This window comes from Suricata suricatta, chromosome 1 (genome assembly GCF_006229205.1).
Source record: "Suricata suricatta isolate VVHF042 chromosome 1, meerkat_22Aug2017_6uvM2_HiC, whole genome shotgun sequence".
Taxonomy (NCBI): domain Eukaryota; kingdom Metazoa; phylum Chordata; class Mammalia; order Carnivora; family Herpestidae; genus Suricata; species Suricata suricatta.
Window position 1 is genome coordinate 190,502,089 of NC_043700.1, and position 13,738 is coordinate 190,515,826.

Sequence of the window (13,738 nt, forward strand, 5' to 3'; positions counted from 1 at the left end):
ACATTTGGGCCGAAGGAGGACTGGAGTCAGATGGTACCGGGAGGGGGGTCCCCACTCTCCCTGGGAGAGACCCTCGCTGAAGGGTCGAACAGAGAGAGCATGGGGTTCAGTGCCGTGGCCCCTGCTTACCGCCTCCTGGCCACTGCGGCCGCTCCACGAGCCCGCTGCGGGACAGCCCCCGCCCTGCAGGAAGGGCCGTGCCCGGGACACAGTGCAGCGTGGCTGAGAAGGGCGGCGGGAGCTCGGGGGGACAGGCCTTGAGAGGTGCTGGCGCCTTTCCGATGCCAAGGGCCGGCGTGGCCAAACCCAGGGACCCAGAGTGACCTCCCGGAGTGTCCCGGGGACTCGCTCCCAGACCCGGGGACCCAGAGTGACCTCCCGGAGTGTCCTGGGGACCCGCTCCTCAGCAGATTCGTTGGGCGGTTACTGGGTGCAGGGAAATGTGTCCGGAAGGACAGGATGGGCTGTAGGCCTCCCTCCCGGGTGGGGTCAGGGGCAGGCGGCAGAGAAGTTAGCTTTCCTCTTTCCTTCCGGCTTCCTCTGGGTGTGTCCCCCAGTCTGGGGTCCCTTTGGCTCTGAATTGTATAATGGGGACTGTTAGCACCACAGAGGGCAGTGGGAGGGGGAGAGTGGGGAGACGTCCAGAGCATGGGCTTCCAAAATCCAGGTCACCGCCCTCGTCAGAGGAAGGACGTGGCCTCCGGAAGGGTGGAAAGCCCTTTACGGTAAAAACATTTACCTTTGAGAAAAGTTTGCTGTAGCCCCCCGGCCTTCCCAGCTGGTGACCGCCCACCCCAGTGTCGGGGGCATTTGGCGCCAGAGCTCCCTGCCCGCAGGCTTGTCTCACTCACCCTGGAGGCGCTGGGCGCCCTCTCTGACCCTCCCGTTGCGGGCTTTCCTCCTTCCGTCCCGTGTCGTCTTTCACGTGGCGCTTTCTGCGAGCCAGGATGTGACGGCTCAGGCCACGGCGTTCCTGCAAAGCCACATGCGGTCACCTGCGGGTGACTTCCTCATCACACACCACACTCGCCTTCTCTTCCCCGAGTTCACTGAGGCCGCGTGGTAGAAAAGGAGGGGAGTGTGGGGTGCGCCCGGGCTGGCCCTTCCCCCTCATCGGCGGACGCGGCTCCGCGCTCGCGTGGCGCTCACCTAGAAACCGGAAAGTCCCAGCTCGCGTGTGGGAGGGAAGGCTGGCCCGGAGGACGTCTGGAATACGGCCTGGACACTCGAGGGGAGCTCTGAGCCCCGCCTGCCCTGTGGGAAACAGACGAAGCGACCGCGGGTTCCTGGGGGGACGGGAGGCCGCGAGGCTGTGGGGACCGCGGGTGGCGAGGACCCCGGGCAGGTAGCGGACCGTGGAGGGGGGGGGGGGGGGCCTGGGATGTTTCCCTAGGGAGGTGCTCACGCCTGAGCTGTTCCCGACGCGGCTTTGCGGGCTGAGCCGCGGACTCCTGGTAACCGTGGTAACCGTGGTCGCGGCGGCTGGCAGCTGACTTGCTGAATCCCGCGAGCTGCCGGCCCGGCGCTTGGCTGCTGCTTGGTCGTGTGACCAGCCCGCGGGGCCGGCGGCGTCCCGTGCCCTCGTACTAACCAGACTCCCACGCGTGCGCGTGTGTGTTGCTCCCTGCAGGGCGGCCCATACCACGATACGTTGCACAGTATTCTGGGCGCTTACACTTGTTACCGACCGGATGTGGGCTATGTAAGTGACCTTCCCAGTACCTTCTGTCCTCATCCGCACAGAGAGCCGGCACACCGCCCGCACCTCTTAGCTGCAGGCGTCAGATCCAGGGCTTCATGCTCCTGGGGGGTTGTCGTCCGGGGCTGGAAAGCCTCGTGGTGAATGAGTTGCCTCCGTTTTCCTGTAAAGGGACCGAGCCGTCAGGGCCGCCCTGTGACATTCATCACATTGTAACCGGGCCTGATTTTCATTTTTTGCATGTGGTTCTTTTCCCCCAGCATTAAATCAAAAAGCCTCTAAGCATTAACCATTTAAAAGCCGTTGCTGCTGTTTCTGCAGCTTCGCAAGTGCGCGTGCGCATGGCTTTAGAGGGGACCCATTAGTCAGGCGTCTGCTCCCGCGACACCGGGATGCTACGCTCTGGAGGGGGGCGGGGGTCCGTCTGTGGTTCTCCAGGGGGACCGAGGGGGGTACTGAGGGCGCGGGCCCGGCGGCTGCTGTGGCACAGCCCTCCCAGGAGGGACAGGTCAGGGCCCTGGGCCGAGATGGGGGTGGGGGCGGTGGCCGCGCGGGTCTTTCTGGCACCAGGGCGTTGACGGTTCCTCTTTGGAATGAGCGAGCCGCCCGAGGGCGGGGCTGCGGTGACTTTAACCCGGTCTCTCCTCCCCTCAGGTCCAGGGCATGTCCTTCATAGCGGCCGTGTTGATCCTGAACCTAGACACTGCGGATGCCTTCATTGCTTTTTCAAACCTTCTGAACAAACCCTGTCAAATGGCGTTTTTCCGAGTGGACCATGGCCTTGTGAGTATCTGCCGTGTACGTGCGCCCCGGGGGCCGTGTGCTCCCGCCGCAGCCTCGCTCGGCGCCCCGCCCGGTGGAAACGGGGTGTTCTGCCGGCACACGGTCGGTGGCCTCCGTGTGTGATTCTCGTTTGTATGTTCTCAATATGTTCTCTCTGGAAGTACGTTCTTTAAATGCGGGAGGGGGCGCCTCCTGCCAGGAGGTCGCACTGTGGGCACAGCCCGGGCCCAGCGCGGGCGCGTTGGGGTCCGTCAGGTGGATCGCCGCCTCATTCGCCTCTGTTGGCCGCTCGCTGTCACACTGGGGCCCCGCTTCTCACGCACGCACGGGGGAGGAGACTGGGTAAGACCCGCTCCACGATTCAGAGGTTCAGAGGCCAGGCTGTGTAGACCCTGCTGGAGGTGCAGGGGAGGGGAGGGGCCTGAGGGAGTGGCCCTCTCGTGCTCCCGGGGCGGGGCCTCTGCCTGGCGCCCGCCGGCTGTGCTTCAGGCCTGTGGGCTCTGTAGCCGGAAAAGGGGTCTCCCGTTCCCTGAGCCGTTGGCCTTTCCATCAGCACTGTTTGGATTGGCCGATAATTCCCTGGCGATGGTCCCGGCGCCTCAAGACCAGGACGGTCTGACGGTTTAGATCAGCCGGAGAGTCTTCCTTCCTTAACGTCCTGAGGACTCAAGAGTATTTCTGGCTCAGGCAGCACGCACGTGGACACATACAAAAGGAAGTATTTCAAAACTGCTGGCGAGCGCGCTGGCGAGTCCTCGCGGAGGGCCGTTCGGGCCTGAGTGCCGGTGGTGGGACGCGGCAGGGGCGGAATTCTGCCTGTGAGAGCCGGCCGAGAAGGTCACGGGCGTGGACGAAGCCTATGCACAGAGATGGTTTCACGTGATTATTTATAACTGTAATAACTTCAAGTTATCATGAAAATGTAAACCATTTAAAAGGGAGTTTGGAGGGGGCACCTGGGTGGCTCAGTCGATTACACGACCGACTTCGGCCCAGGTCATGATCCCACGGTCTGTGGGTTCGAGCCCCACGTCAGGCTCTGTGCAGCTGGGAGCCTGGAGCTGCTTCGGATTCTGTGTCTCCCTCTCTGTCTGCCCCTCCCTCACTGCAATCTGTCTCTCTCTCTCAGAAATGAATAAATGTTAAAAAGAGGGAGTCCAGGGGGAGACAGGACATTACTTAAAATCTGGCAGTAGAAGCAAAGGGTGTTGGCGAGGATGTGGAGAAGGGAGACCCTCTTGCACCGTTGGTGGGAGCGCAAACTGGTACAGCCACTGTGGAAACAGGGTCGAGGTGCCTCAGGAAACGAAAAAGAATTATCGTGCGTCCCAGCAAGTGCGCTGTTAGGTACATGAACATGGAATATGAAAGCACTAACTTGAGGGGCACCTGGGGGGCTCAGTCAGTTAAGTGTCCGGCTTCGGCTCAGGGCATGAGCTCACGGTTCATGAGTTTGAGCCCCATGTCAGCCTCTGCTGACGGCTCAGAGCCTGGAGCTGCTTCGGATTCTGTGTCTCCCTCTCTCTCTGCCCTCGCCTGCTCACACTCACTCTCTCTCAAAAATAAATAAAGACATTAAAAAAAATTTTTTTAAAGCACTAATTTGGAAGGATACACGCACCCTGTGTTTATAGCAATATTTACTGCTTACAGTAGCCAAACTATGGAAGCAGCCCAAGGGTCCACTGATAGGTGAGTGTATAAAGAAGATATGGGGTGTGTGTCTGTGTATGTACAAATGTGTGCTCAAGTGCGTGTGCATATACATGTGCATATACACACAACGAACAATTACTCAGCCATAAAAAATGGAACCTTGCCGTCTGCAAAGATGCGGATGGAACTTGAGGGTCTGATGCTACGTGAAATAAGTCAGAGAAGGAGAAGTACCGTATGATTTCACCCGTGTGTGGAATCTAGAAACACAACAGATGAACGGAGGGAAAGAGAGACCCAGAGCAGACTGTTAACCGTCGAGAACGAAGCGGTGGGCGCGGGAGGGCGGGGGCGCGGGCACCAAGTGCGCTTAGCGCTGAGCACCGGGCGGAGTTGAGTCCCTCGCTCGGCTGTGCGTTAACTGGAGTTAAAATAAGACAGAATAATGGGATCTGGCTGCAACTCCTGTGCAGTGCTGATGTTTGCAAAAAACTGTCCCGTGGGAAAGAACCTAAGATAAAAAGCTAATTTTCTTCAAGAGTATCTGAGAAGGAACATGGGCCGCGATAGCGACCATATTTAATAGTAAAGGGAAGTGGGCCACAGCATTCCTAGTGTTTACGCTCGGTCTTCTTTTGTTTCTGCACTTCAGTTTTCCGCACGGAGCACTTACAGACTTCCATAGTCAGGACAAAACTTTATATATGTAGTATTTAAAAAGACTTATATTTAAGTATCTCCTAACTTTGCAGACCTCAGCTTCCTCTTCAGAAACACGATCAAGCCTGGACTTAAGAATTTTAGTTTAGGGGGGCACCGGGGTGGCTCAGTCAGTCGGGCATCTGACTCTTGATCTCTGCTCAGGTCATGAGCTCAAGTCCCATGTTGGGCTCTGTGCTGTGTGGAGCCTGCTTGGGATTCTCTCTCTCTCTCTCTCTCTCTCTCTCACTCTCTCTCTCTCTCTCTCTCTCCCCCTGCGCCCTCCATGCACACATGCACTCTCTCTCAATATAAATAAACTTAACAAGAATGTTAGCTTCTATTCTTAAAGAAAGATTATAGAATCGTAGTGTTTAACGGGGTCTCCCAAAAGTAGCACTGAGGACATTGGGGGCCGATAGCTGGGGGGGAAGGCGTCCTGTGCCTCATGGGAGACTGGCAGCGTCCCGGGCCTCCACCCCCTGGATGCCAGTAGTACCCACTTACTGTGATGATCAAAACTGTCCTAAGACATGGTCAAATGTCCCCTAGGGAGGCAGGCTCCTCCCCGCGCCCCCGTTGGACCCGCTGGTTTCTAGTACATCCTTCCCTGGAGTCTGAGAGTGCTGTTTGTGCTCAAGCCTCCAGCTGGTGATGGGACCAAACTGGGCCCCCGGGGCGCTGGCCTGTGCCGTTCCTGATCCAGCTCGGGCTGTCCCTCTGTCCCCGCACTGCTCCCCGGCTCAGTGCACTTGGTTTTCGTACAACCCTCTCGGAGTTGAAAAGCACGTGCCAGCGCCTTACGAGCCGGGGCCGCCGCCTCCTGCCCAACAAGGGCTCCGTGTCTAAGCCAGGGTGGCGTTGCCTGTGCCGCGTGGTAGTCTTCTGTCCCCTGGAGGCGCACGGCCTCCGTTCCTTTAGATGGTTCATCGGTCCTGCTCCTTGGAGAGGGGTGAGCGCACAAGCTCCGCCTTGGCAGTGGGCCGGGCACGGTTCAGGCCCCAGCCTCGCGGCACACCGCCGGTGAGCCGGTGACGGCCGGGGCTTCCCTTCTCTCGTCCCTGCGTGGAGGAGGCGCTGCGACGTAGCTAGGGATGCCACCGTGAAGACGAGACAAGGTGCTGATTGAGAGGTCGCCTGAGCCCGGTTGTGAGCCCCCCGTCCCGACGGGTTAGTGAGTGTGTAAGCAGGCCGTCGCCGCGTCCTCGGAGCGCTAAGTGTGACTTCCCTCGTGCAAACCCGTGCTGATGATCGGTAACCAGTATATTTCACATTCTCCCCCCAGATGTTGACCTACTTTGCTGCATTTGAGGTGTTCTTTGAAGAAAATCTGCCGAAATTATTTGCTCATTTCAAGAAAAACAACTTAACTCCAGACATCTACCTAATCGATTGGTAAGATGAATGTCCTGCGTGTTTTCTCATCTTGCTGTCCACGAGCCTGACTGTCCTTCATTCCCTCAAGGGGAGACACGGTGTCCTGGACCTATTTGTTTTCCAAGTGCCATCTGTCCATTCATCACGCGAGGGGTCACTGAGCACTAGGTCTGTCCCGGGCTTGCTGCGGGGACCCCGGGATGAGTCAGGAGCAAGGCACGGAGCTCTCCTGTCGGCAGCTTGTGCAGAGGGAAGCTGTCCATGGACAGCTGTCCAGCCTGTGGTCGTGCTACCCCTTAGGAAGGGAAGCTACATGGAGCCCTGGGCCCAGGCGTAGGGGTCACGGGGCACAGAGGCGCCCCCCGAGCTTGAGGGATGGGATGGGAGCACATGGTGGTCCAGAAGCAGCAGGGCCAGAGCCCGGAGTGGACGGGGACGGGGGCAGGCGGGGGCAGGCGGGGTGGCCGGGTCCTGTGGGTCTCAGGTGCAGGACTGCGGGGCCAGCGGGCACCAGTGCGGGCTTTCGCTGGGTGTGAGGGTGCAGGTGGGCTGTATCCAGAAGGGAGGTCCAGGTTACTGGGGAGTCGGGGGCAGGGACAAATAGGGACAGAAAGAGCAGGGCTAGAATGGAGGCTTTGGGAACGGACAGACGGGAGAGGAAAGCCTGGGGTCCTGGAGAGAGCTGGCGTGTGTGAGAGACGGCCGGCACTTGTCCGTCGGGGAGCGGCCTGTCTGGACCACCGGCTGGGATCGGAACGGGCCAGATTTGGCAGTCAGGTTCCCGGATTTGGCTTGGACACAGTGATGTTGAGGCACTGGCCACACATCTAAGGAGACGCACGGATAGCGGGCGCTAGAGAGTTCCGGGTGGTGCAGTTGGCCGGCAGATCTTCGTACCGGTGGTGAGGTCGCCTGAGGGAGGAGGAGCGTGGTTCTGGAACATTCTGCCCCTGTCCAGCCTCCGCTGTTACTTGCCTCGTGGCCATGATGATGGGCACTAGCCCTCCACGAGCCTGTTTTCTCCTGTGTCGCCTGCAGTGATTAACCGTACAGGGCCTGCCTAGGGAATCACTCCAGAGCGAGGACCAGCCAGAGCGCCGTGTCTGGACCCTCACCGCCTGTCTGGGCCTCACAGTGTGCACAGCAGGTGTGTGCGCGTCCTCACGCACAGGCAGCCCCGAGGCCCCTGCCCGGGTCACACCCGTAGCAAGCAGTCCGGGCTCGTCACCCTCCAGAGCTTGTGCCTTTTCAGCGTGCCCCGCCGCCTTCCCAAACCACGTGTCCCTGTAGTCCTGTAGACCAGGGTAACCCGAGGCTTCCGGTTACTAACTGCCGACCCCATGTCAGGGCTGAGGGCCCTGGGGGCTGGGCGGCCGAGCGTCCCTGGGAGCTGTGTGCCCACTCAGACCCGAGTCTTTCCTGCCACACTGTCCACCCACTGGAGGCCAGCTGGGAACAGCTCCCAGGACAGCATCTCCACCCTGATGAGCACATCGCAGCTCTGTAGGCCGTCGGCGCGGCTGGAGAGTCACTCCTCCGGAATGTTCTCCCCTTCCCGCCCATCCCTGCAGTCCGTGCTTCCCCCCATCCCAGCCCTGACCGCTCTGGGGGCATCTTCTGTTTCCTGCTGGTCCTGCCACAGACCAAGCTCAGTCACTTCCTGGGGCCGGGCCCCATGCGGGAGGGTGACGGACGTGCGGCCACTGACCTCCTCGCACTGTTTCTTGTCGCTGTCGACTGGCAGAATTCTCCAGCGACGCAAGTGGGAGTCGCAGTAAACTCGGCTTAGTAAAAGGATCCAGGAGCACAGCCCACGTCACGGTTAGTGTCCGGGGGTCCGTGGAGGGCCTGCTGTGACGCCGACTCCCCACCACGAGGGGCAGGCTCAGGGCGAAGTGAGAGTTGGCCGATCTTGGTTTCTGTGGCAGCTGGTACCATTCATGTGTGGATTTTGACTTTGGGGTGACAGGTGCACGTGTGAGCACTTCGAGAGCCAGGCTTGCCTCGCCGAGCTCCCAGGTGCCCGGGCTAGCGTCCGGCGTGCCCTGGGGCCTTCATCAGTGCGTGTGCGTGTATGTGTGCATGTGCGCACGCGTGTGCGTGGATGGGGAGGGTCCGAGCCTGTGTGGAGATGCCCATTCCTGGGAAGGGCCTTCGCAGCCCCTGCGTGTGTCTCCAGCGCCGCCCCCCCCCAGCTGCACCGGAGCCTGCAGTGCAGCTCGGGGCTCCCGTGCTTCGCCTGGTGCTGCTGGGCCCTGTGGGGGGCGGGGACTGGGGCCCTGATTACACAGAGCTCGGGAGGCACGGAGGTGGATCGGGCCAGGGCGTGGACTGCTTAGCTGAGTTGGAGCAGAGTCCTAAGTAACTGCCCCCCGATCTTTAGCGAATGCAGGTGATGGTTGGCGTTTCTCGGTGTATTTACTCCTCACAAGATCTAATCAGGCTAGGTGGTGACTCGTCTTATTTCGCAGCTTCTGTTCTGAGTGCTTGGCTGGGCTCCTTGGGAGCTCGGGGAGCACGTGGTGAGGGAGGGGGCGGGGCACTTCCTAGGCCAGCGCTCGGGGCAGAGGCTCGTGACCCCGGGAGGAGCGGGGCACAGCTGGGAACTGGGGACCTGGGGGTCCGTGCCCCTGGGTGGGGCTTCCCTGCAGCCCCGGGCCAAACCCGCGTCTCCTCAGCCTCCCTGTTTGTGCAGTGTCCTCGTCTGGGACGGGAGGGTGACGCTCCCTCGTCTTCACGGAGCTGCAGCCGGGGCAGAGCCGGTAAGCCGGCCGATCCTAGGAGACAGTGCTCAGAACGGAAGTCCGCCTCCCCATCGGCTCTCACCTGCCCGGCTCCGTGGTGGGTGGACCAGGGCAGGGTCGGTTTCTGAGAATGAGCCTCCGCCTCCGTGAAGGCTTCCGAAGCAGTCGCGCCCCCTCCCCGCTTCCTGAGCCCCGGGCTTTCCTGCAGGCTGAGGCGGGCAGGTAGGACCGCCATTGCAGGGAGGGAGGCCTTCTGGAAGCCGGCGGCCTCGGCAGGAGGAACCGGCCTCCTTCCTTTCAGCAGTGCAGAACTAAAGGCTAGTGTCTGACATTCAACGTTGGCATTCCTTGAATCTGTACATGAAGTTACTGGTTTGGTTTTTTTTAAGTTTGTTTATTTTGAGAGAGAAAGGGTGAATCCCAAGCAGACTGCGCTGTTGGGGCAGAGCCTGACTTGGGGCCCAATCTCACAAACTGGGAGATCCTGACCTGAGCCAAAATCCAGAGACGGACTCTTGACCAGCTGAGCCACCCGGGCGCCCCTGAAGGGACCACTTTTGATGTAGAGCGCAGTCCTGCTCCGTGGTCCAGGGGAGAATCCTCGAAGCCTCTCTTGCTACCTGGGGAGAACCGCACACCCGCCCCGGGCAGGCCTCGGGCCCTGCTCCTCACACGGCCCAGGGTCGGGGCAGGATGTGGGGGGGGGGCCCTGCCCCTCACACGGCCCGGGGTCGGGGCAGGATCAGGACCCTGCTCCTCACACGGCCCGGGGTCGGGGCAGGATCGGGACCCTGCTCCTCACACGGCCCGGGGTCGGGGCAGGATCGGGACCCTGCCCCTCACATGGCCCGGGGTTGGGGCAGGATGGGGGGGCCCTGCCCCTCACACGGCCCGGGGTCGGGGCAGGATCAGGGCAGGAGGAAGCAGAGGGCGGAACATGGAGGGCTCTAGGAAGGCTGGGAGAGGGAGGGCGGGAGGGCCCTGGGGCAAACAGCCGCCATCTTGTTCCTGCTCCCCCCGGGGGAGCCATCCCAGTCCCGGTCCCGGGGCTGCTACAGGGCCAGGGCAGGGCCTGGCGGAGCAGGAGCTGAGTGCACTCAGAGGGGGCAGTGAGGAGGCCTGGGACGGACCCGGGGGCCATTCTGGGGCCAACTGTGATGGACAAGCCACTTTCCACCGGACCCCGGTGTCTCTGAGACTCTATGGGCCGAGTTTGGTGACTCTTGGGAAAGATACTGGGCTCGGTGCCAGCACCAAGGGAGGAACCAGGCCCAGCCCAAGGCCCAGGAAATGGCCTTCCAAGGGAGGGAGGGGACTTAAAAAATGTTTACAAGGCACATTTTGTTCAAGGTGGTAACATTCAAGGCCCCAGCGATTCTGTGGCCGCTCAGAAAACGTGACCCATACCGGGTGTGGCTCAGCTCGCTCTTCTGCGTGGAGCACGTGTCGGGCGTCCGCTCAGCGTCTGCCGCTCTGCCCCATCTGAGGCCAGGACATTGCCTCTGGTGCCATCGTCATGGACTGTCGCCAGCCCGGAGCCCTCCTGAGCTCCAGGTCGGAAATAAATGATGAATTCATTTGGCCACTTGGACGTCTGATTCACAGCGTGTCCGCACACTCACCTGTGACATCGCTGACGCAGCCGGAGACCCCGCGTCTCCTTAAATGACAGCTCTGTCCTCCGAGCCGCTCGGCTGTGACCCAGCGTCCTCGACTCTCCTCTGCCGCGTTTCCCCCGAGATCAGTCCACCCCGGAGTCCCGAGTTCCTCCGCTGTGGCCGCCGCCTCCGACCTTGCCCGGGCCGTTTCGGTGGCTGCCCCGGGAAGGGCACGGGTCGGCGCAGCGGACTGGGCCCTCGTCTGGTCGGCCCCTCCGCCCCTCTGGCCGCGCACATCGAGGAAAACGCGAAGACCTCGGACCCCCTGGAAGCCGCCCACGCGGGGCCGCGTCTGCACGGGCTGCTCCGCGGACTCTCTCCTTCGCTCTTCCTGCCTCCGGCCCGGCGGCCTGCTTGTTCCTCGCTGTGCCGGCTCACTCCTGCCCCGGAGCTGGGGACGCCTGGCTCCTCTGGCCGGACACCGCCCAGTCCCCCTCTCTTGGCTTGTGGACACGCCTCTGCCTCGCCCGTCCTGTTCAGAAGTGCGAGTGCGCATGCGTTCACACGGGTGATCCCTGCGGGCTGTCTGACGTGCCGTGCTCCTTGTCCCCTTTGCTCCGGAGGCCAGGGAACTTGTCCCTTTTGTTTGACGCCACCTGTCCTCGCCGCAAAACAGTGATTAGCATATAAAGCCACCTTCAGAAGGTTCTGGACGGCAGGACCCCGTGCTCAGCATCGTGTGCAGGCACTTCCCCCACGGGCCCGGGGAGCAGCCTGAGGGGGCGTGAGGACCCAGGGGGCGCCTCGGGGCCTCTCACGGCGGCGTCCTCGGCTCAGGACGGCCAGCGTGGCCTGCGGAGACGCGTGCGTGAACGGGAACCCAGGAACGTGACGTCAGACGCGTTTCTTTCGTTGTTTCTCTGCTCCGCCCATAGCTTTGCCTGTTTTCCGATAACTTTTTACCTAAGACTCTGCTTTTAGGATGTCAGGGGCTTGCCTCCCAGGAACGAACTTGCAGGGGAGAGAGAGCATCACGGACGAGGTCAGTTCGGCATTTTTTCATAGTGTTAAGAATGTACGTTTTGTAGGTAGAATCGAGAAGGTCATCCAGATTCAGACTAGAGACCAGAAAATCTCTTGGATCTCATGACTAAATAAACTTGAAGAAACCAGGCAGGGCGCCTGGCCGGCTCCGTCGATGGAACGTGTGGATCTTGATCTCTGCAGGTTAATCTCCGTCGAGATGACTAACAGTAAATAAATAAACATGAAAGAGTCTCTCGGATCTTCCTTTAACTGGGGTTTCTGGACTGAAAGATGAGATGGTTTTCGCGTTTGAGATAATAAGCAACTCGGGCTTACGGCTTGCTGTGACCTTGACAGATGCAGCGTCCGTGGCCGACCTCGGGGTTGTGGGCCCAGGGCTCCCATTGGGCGTGGAGACTACTTAAGAATAAGATCTCTGAATAAACACAGATAAACACCCGGGTTTCAACAGTGTGTTGCCCTGGACTGTATACAGCAGGCGGTCTGGTCGTTTCAGGCTTGGCCTTTGGGGTCAGGGTCACAGCCTGGCCCCCCAGTTACTGGGGGCGGGACCGAGGGCTCCGTTCCCTCGGGTCAGATGAGCTAAAAGCACCATCTCCCGGGGGCTTCTGGCCGTTGCGTGAGGGGTGCTTGTGAAGTGCTCGGTGTAGCGCACGGCACATAGTAGGTCTTCGGTTTAGACTCAGCTCTTGTGGTCTGTGTGACGTGGGGGCCTCTCTGTGACACCTGCGTCCCGAGTCCCGCTTCTGAGTTCAAGGAAATCCAAATGGTCCTGCCTTCCTTCAAACTCTCCTAGCGTTGGTGGCCTTGAGCACTCAGGGCTCCCGGTCAGCATGCCGTTCGGGACACTCGCCCTTGACCGCATGCCGTGTCCCTCGGGCCCTGGAGGAAAGGCGGCTCTGGGGCCGAGCACGCTGCCACGGGAGGGCAGGGAGTCCACCGCAGACTCGCGTGGCGTTGGCCACCAGGGTACAAACTTCCTGGTGGCATCTGTCCTGGGAAACAGTCGTGCAGTTGAAGGACGAGGGCGGCGCTTCGTGACACCAGCTTGTCCCAGGGTAGAAATGCTTAACCCGGGGCACCCGGGGGCTCCCAGCTTCGACTCAGGTCACGATCTCACGGTTCGTGAGTTCGAGCCCCGTGTCGGGCTCTGTGCTGACAGCTCAGAGCCTGGAGCGGCTTCTGATTCTGTGTCTCCCTCTCTCCCTGACCCTCCCTGCTCACGCTCTGTCTCTCTCAGGCTCAAAAAATAAAAAACAAAACGTTATGAAAAAATAAAGAAATGCTTAAACCTGACACTGCAGTTGATCACCCGAGATGGTATTTGTCCGGCAGCCTGGCTGGTGACGACCACAGTGTTTTAAGACGGTGCATGTCTGTGCCTCACTCTTGCTCCTCATGGTCTGCGTCAAGTGTAAGATCAGTACCTTCTCACCTGCATTCCGACCCAGACTCCTGGGGGAGAGGGGCAGACGGCGCCCCTGCACTGGGTGCGAGGTCCTGCGGGCTGTTCTCACCCCTTCCCCAGGCTCTGTCCACCTTACGAACCTGTGTCCAGCGCCCCCACAGACGAAGCACATAGTAGATTCCCGACGAACGCTCGATGAATGTAGATGTGGTCAGAGTCAGCGATAGAGAAATCGTACAGAGACTCTGCATGAAAGCCCCTAATGCGTGTTTGTAAAACCCGCCTCCAGAGCTGTGGTCCCGCCCCCTGTCCCCTTGCGGCGAAGCCTGAGCGTCAGTGACCCCGGGAGCGGTCTTCGTGACGCAGGCCTGAGCTCCGCGCTCGCTCTCCTGCCGCCCCAGACCTGAGAAATGCCCGACTTTTCTTGCAGGATCTTTACCTTGTACAGCAAGTCTCTGCCCCTGGACCTGGCCTGTCGCATCTGGGACGTGTTCTGTCGCGACGGCGAAGAGTTTCTGTTCCGCGCGGCCCTGGGCGTCCTGAAGCTGTTCGAGGACATCCTGACCAAGATGGACTTCATCCACATGGCCCAGTTCCTCACGCGGCTCCCGGAGGACCTGCCCGCCGACGAGGTCTTCGCCTCCATAGCCACGGTTCAGATGCAGAGTCGGAACAAGAAGTGGGCTCAGGTACACGGAAAGATCGATCGTCTGTCCTCTCTCCCCCC

The 13,738-nt window shown here is 60.6% G+C and overlaps 1 protein-coding gene across 1 annotated transcript in view; it reads left to right on the plus strand.

Moving 5' to 3' along the window:
• The window catches only part of TBC1D14 (TBC1 domain family member 14), a 107,834-nt gene that overhangs the window by 87,015 nt on the left and 7,081 nt on the right, over nt 1–13,738 (plus strand). Inside the window, exons 11-14 of the mRNA XM_029952520.1 lie at nt 1,631–1,702; nt 2,354–2,482; nt 6,123–6,232; nt 13,442–13,734. Of these exons, the coding sequence (XP_029808380.1) occupies nt 1,631–1,702; nt 2,354–2,482; nt 6,123–6,232; nt 13,442–13,734 (604 nt within the window). The remainder of the gene's footprint in view (nt 1–1,630; nt 1,703–2,353; nt 2,483–6,122; nt 6,233–13,441; nt 13,735–13,738) is intronic.